Source organism: Carassius auratus, chromosome 10, assembly GCF_003368295.1.
Source record: "Carassius auratus strain Wakin chromosome 10, ASM336829v1, whole genome shotgun sequence".
NCBI lineage: Eukaryota > Metazoa > Chordata > Actinopteri > Cypriniformes > Cyprinidae > Carassius > Carassius auratus.
The window spans coordinates 12,267,470-12,273,469 of NC_039252.1; the positions used below are offsets into that span (position 1 = coordinate 12,267,470).

The 6,000-nt window shown below is 43.5% G+C and overlaps 1 protein-coding gene across 9 annotated transcripts in view; it reads right to left on the minus strand.

The window, feature by feature from the left end:
• LOC113109879 (opioid-binding protein/cell adhesion molecule homolog) overlaps window positions 1-5,715 on the minus strand; it is a 57,863-nt gene extending 52,148 nt beyond the window's left edge. For all 9 annotated transcript variants that reach the window (XR_003293020.1, XM_026273697.1, XM_026273696.1 and 6 more), the window contains exon 1: window positions 5,415-5,715. Coding sequence is in view for 8 of the 9 variants with exons in the window: in XM_026273697.1 (XP_026129482.1) it covers window positions 5,415-5,700 (286 nt within the window). In the remaining variant the exon portion in view is untranslated. The remainder of the gene's footprint in view (window positions 1-5,414) is intronic.
• Between the last annotated feature and the right edge of the window lie 285 nt (window positions 5,716-6,000).

Consider the following 6,000-nt stretch of genomic DNA (forward strand, 5'->3'; position numbering starts at 1 on the left):
GTGTAGACGTGGCTCTGGTTCCCCTGCGCATGCAGGGCATCCGCATTCTCAACTACATCGACTTTTGGTTGATTTTAGCTCAGTCAGAGCAGGTTGCGGCTCGGCATCGAGATGTCATTCTCGCACATATGGGGGAGCTGGGTTTGAGACCGAATGCCAAGAAGAGTGTACTTTTTCCGGTTCAGAGAACCACCTATCTAGGCGTAGTATGGGATTCGACCGCGATGCAGGCACGATTGTCCCCTGCTCGTATCAAGTCGATCCTCATCTCAGTCGAGAGAGTCAGAGAAGGCCAGTCACTTACAGTCAAACAATTTCAGAGATTGTTGGGTCTGATGGCAGCTGCGTCCAACGTGATACCTCTTGGCCTGCTGTACATGAGAACCCTTACAGTGGTGGCTCAAGACCAAGGGATTTTCCCCGAGGGGCAATCTACTTCGCACTATCAAGGTCATGTGGCGCTGCCTCCGTGCCTTAGACATGTGGAAGAAACCTTGGTTCTTGAATCAGGGCCTGGTGCTGGGAGCTCCTTGTCACTGTGTAATACTAGCGACGGACGCGTGTCTCACCGGCTGGGGTGCAGTCATGAGCGGCCACCCTGCCCGTGGTCTGTGGATTGGTTACCATCTAACATGGCATATCAATTGTCTAGAAATGCTAGCAGTTTATCGTGCACTCAAGCACTTCCTCCTAGACCTAAGGGGTCACCATGTGTTGGTGCACACAGACAACACATCGGTGGTCTCTCACATCAACCACCAGGGAGGTCTGTGTTCACGCCCTTTGTACAAGCTGGCGCACCAGATCCTTGTGTGGTCGCAGAGCAAACTCCTCTCATTAAGAAGCAGTAAATATTCCTGGGAAACTAAATATGGTAGCAGACATACTGTCGAGGCAGGGGCCGAGGCCCGGGGAATGGAGACTTCACCCAGAGGTGGTGAAGCAGATATGGAGAGTATTTGGCAGGGCTCAAGTAGACCTATTTGCAACTCGAGACATCACAATGTCCCCTTTGGTTCTCTCTAGTTCATCCAGCTCCTCTGGGACTGGACGCCATGGTACAGACCTGGCCGAGGCTTCGTCTGTACGCCTTTCCACCAGGACGGGGTCCGCCTGTTATCAGTAGCCACGTTCTGGCCGGGCTGAGTATGGTTCGCAGACCTGGTCTCACTCCACAACGGCTCTCCATGGGAGATACCGACCAGGACAGACCTACTCTCACAGGCGCAGGGTACAATAATTCACCCTCGCCCAGAGTTGTGGAAGCTGTGGGTGTGGCCCCTTAGGGGGCACAACTGTTAGCAGCTGGTATCTCAACTGAGGTTGCTGAGACCCTCCTCCAATCCAGAGCTCCCTCAATGAGGAAACTGTCACCCTGAGGTGGAAATTCTTCACCTCAGGGTGCAAAGACCGCCAGCTAGATCCAGAAAACTGCCCAGTTGGTACAGTTCTGGAGTTTCTAAAGGCTAGGCTCTATGCAGGGTTGACCCACTCCACGCTGAAGATTTACGTGGCGGCCATTGCGGCCTACCATGCCCTTCTCGATGACCAGTCTCTGGGAAGACACCCCCTAGTTACACGTTTCCTCGCAGTGTGCTGAGGCTGAGACATCCAGTACGGTCCAATAAAAACTGACCAATTGCTTGTATGCTACGGTCCCCCCAAGAGGGGTTCTCCTGCTTCTAAGCAGACTATTAGTCGTTGGATAGTCGAGGCTATCAATGCAACCTATGAGTCCCCTGGTCGTCCCCTGCTGTTGGGAGCCAAGGCTCACTCTACTCGGGGTATGGCGGCCTCCAAGGCCTTCCTAGCAGGTGTATCCATGCTGGACATCTGCAACGCTGCGGGGTGGTCCACGCCCTCTACGTTTGTTAAATGCTATGGCCTAGACATGCCAGGCACTCCAGGCGCTTCTGTTCTCTTGTCCTAAGCTGTGCTCTTCTGATACACACTAGGCAGGGGTTTGGTAGTCTGGCGGCGTTGGTACCCGTTCCCCAAAGCGCATTTGACGCAGCTCAAGTTCCTGAGGAGGAACGTCTCTAGGTTACGTATTTAACCCTAGTTCCTTGAGGGAACGAGACGCTGCGTCTTGGAGCCATACCCCCGGCACCCCTGCCAGTGCTTGCTGGTACTCGAAGCTGACGCCAGCTGCGTGGCACATGCTTTTATAGCTTCCTGGTCACTTATACGTCACCCCGCCTGTGACATCATGCTCTTCCATTGGACTGATTACACATGATATTCAGAGTCGCTCACGCTAAGCGCTTTCCCCAAAGCGCATTTGACGCAGCGTCTCGTTCCCTCGAGGAACTAGGGTTACATACGTAACCTAAAGACGTTCGTAAATATATTGATTCAGGAAATAACCATTTTGTTGGATGGAAAAGTAGTAGGTCTTATTTATTTATTTTTTTTACAATTTCCACTATGGTACAAATTTGTGCCAACCTTTGTAAAAACAAAAACACAAACAAATAAATACATAAAAAAATGATCAATTTTTTAGGTTTGTGGCAACTTTTGTGGCAACAAGTTTTTTGTTTGTTTCATATTAAGCCAAAGAAGTTAGGAAAAAATATTCATAATTACAACATAATAGGGTACACAGTCAATAGCTTGTTCTGCCATGTAGAAATATATATATATATATATATATATATATATATATATATATATATATATATATATATATATATATATATATATATATATATATATATATTTTTTTTTTTTATTTTTTTTTTGCAACATTTTTTTGCTAGCCCAGGAAAAAACATTCTGTTAGTTTTGACAAAAATAATAGATTGATATAGTGAATAAGCCAAGATCATACTACAACATATTATACATGGTTCTTGATTGGCTGTTCAGCCCCTAAATACCAGCCCACCCCAAAAACCATGTTGAAGGATGCTGATCCAGGACCCCTTTTGGAAAAATCCCAGCCACCCTAAATGTTCATAACAGCACAATTTAGAAGAAACTTTTTGCCCAGTTCCTTTCTGCAATCATTAATCATTCAATGAAGAAATAGTGCTGCAATGAACAATTAACTACCAAAAAAAAGATTATAACAAATATTACTAAAGTTTTGCATTGAAAGTTGGAATTCTGCAGAGGCGAGATGCTGTGCTCTAAATCTCTAGTCAGTGTACAGTAACTCCGGTCGGCACTGTTATGACTTACTGCATCACTGCACAGGAATGACACTGCCATCAATCATATTAGCTCTGGACTCACAAATCAGGAGCAAAAAAATGCACCCCCAAGGTTTTACACAATCAGCATTAATTACATAATTATCCACTTCATTAAAATACCCAATATCATAACTGGAGTTCAAGGTGTTTCTAACTGATACTGAAAAAGGGCCTCTCTAAAAATCTTATTATACCTGTACAAACACCAGACTGCACATCCAGCATGTGCACACAAACATGCACAAGCTACTAAACGAATAATTCACACAAAAACTGTAAATTCTTTCATTATTTACTCACCCACAACTAGTCAAGACTTTTTTTGTCTAACAGGAAATACTAAAAAAAACAAAAAAAACTGTAGAATATACGTACAGTGTTAATATGCAGTGACTGCAGGACGTTATTTTTTGCTACAGGAATTAATGCAGGGAATTTTAGCATAACTTAGGAAACTATTTCACACACAAATTTAGCAATGGGTTTTAGTAGCTCACATGATAACGAACCAAATGCTTTTTGTTTTTAAAGTGACGTCTGCGTGAGCAGTGCTTTATACATTACTACACTACCATCAGCTGATCTCTTTGCTTGGAAAAATTCACTAATATGACCTAATCTTTACTTCTTATAATGGGAAACAGGACTATCAAACTCCAAAAGTGATGAAAAAGCACCATAAAAGTGGTCGGCACAACTTAGGAATGATATTGCATTTTATTTTAAAAGGGGGGGGGGGGGGGGGGGGTGAAATGCTATTTCATGCATACTGAGTTTTTTACACTGTTAAAGAGTTGGATTCCCATGCTAAACATGGACAAAGTTTCAAAAATTAAGTTGTACGTTTGAAGGAGTATTTTTGTTCCAAGAAAACCTCTTCCGGTTTGTCACAAGTTTCGGAAATTTCTTTTCGAGTATGGGTCTGTGTGACGTTAAATGGAGCAGAATTTCCTTATATGGGTCCTAAGACACTTCTGCCGGAAGAGCGCACGCTCCCGTATAGCAGAGCAATGAGAGGCTGAGCACAGGCATTCAATGATCAGAGTGAGAGCGTCGCGAAAAGTCACAAAAGAAGTGTGTTTTTGGTTGCCAGGGCAAGACAACCCTGCACAGATTACCAAAAATAAACAGCATTAAGGGAGCAGTGGATGGAGTTTATTTTTACAGAGCATCAACGGAGTTGTGCAAGTGTTTTTGTTTGTTCCCTGCATTTCGAAGATGCTTGTTTTACAAACAAGGCCCAGTTTGACGCCGGATTTGCACATCGTTTATTTCTTAAGGATAATGCAGTCCCAACGAAAAAGGGTCACGATCGTGTGTTGGAACCGCATGTGGTGAGTAAAACTGCTTTAAATATCTCTGTGTTGTTAACTTAGCTATCAGCGCGTAAGCACATCAAGTAAACAAAATGCGATGTTGTCATCAAACTGCACTTTCCATATGTACAGCTTAAAAAAAAAAAAAAAAAGCCGACATAAAGTGGAACTTAGTCATTTTCCAAAACCGCTAGAGACGCCTTTGCTGATGCTGCTCTTGTTAAATTTCAGCCTCTGGATCTGTGTCACAGCTTCCAAATGCTCTCAACGCAAAAGCCTACTCGCGCTCGTGATTCTTTAACTCCGCCCACACGTCACGCCTCGAGGCGCTCGTGTTTTTCCGGGAAAAATCGGTACAGACCATCTTTCTCTTATAAATATGATAAAAATAAAGACTTTTTGGAGTTATGAAGGATGCAGTACTACTCTATAGGTACTCAAGATTAACAGGATATTGAGTGAAAATGAGCATTTCACCCCCCCTTTAAGTCTTTCAATAGCTTTATGTGAAATAAAGATCTCTACTAAGTTCAGTTCATAATCAGGATGCACTGCATTAAGTTTGACGATTTCAAACAAAGGTTGATTTCAGAAGACTAGAAATACAGCACAGAAGTCATATGGACTGCTTTTGTGTCTTTTTTATGGCCCTGTTTTTCATTTTAGATCTTCAATCCCCATTACAGAAAATAGCACTTTGGATATTCTGCAATATTTTTTATTCAGAAAAGAAGATAGAAAGCCACACATAATGACATTAGAATAAGTAAATGATGACAGTACTTCCATTTTTGGATGAAGTACTCTTTTAAAAAAATAAATCAACAGTGCATAAAAGCATGAAAGCTTTTGCCCTTAGCACTCTACACTGTGACACATCAGAAAACTCCAAACTCACCTTGAACGATGATGTGCACGGATGTGGTTCGGGGTCTGCTGCTAGTCTGCACTGCGCAGATGTATTGGCCCTCGTCTGTCAAGTCCACATCCTCAATTTTGATGGTGAACTCATCCTGGTTCAGAGTAACCAAACTCACCCGGGGGTCCACGGACCACTTATCCTCTCCGGCGTAGAGTATACTTGATCTGTTGAGCCACGCTGTGTGCGTCACTAAGTCCCCTTGTGCGCAACTACAAGAGAAGAGAGAGAACCAAAGAGAACACTCAACCTTTAGCATTAGCATGTGCACTATGAACAAATGTTCCCCTATGAATTATAATTGGCATATCCCTTCGTGACCAAAGCACCAGGATCCATCAGTTAAGATAGATTCAAATATTCATTAACATTCATTCAAATAGTTCCCCCGGTAGTGTACGTCAGAAGACTGCATCTGTTTCGGAAGCGAGCACAAATGTATTCCCTAGATATTAAGCAAGGAAGAACACCACGGTAAGACATCGATCAAACCCTCCTGAAGATTGGGTTTATTAAATTCAGTGACCCCCGGATAATATTTAAAGCTAAACTGGCTAGGGGGAAA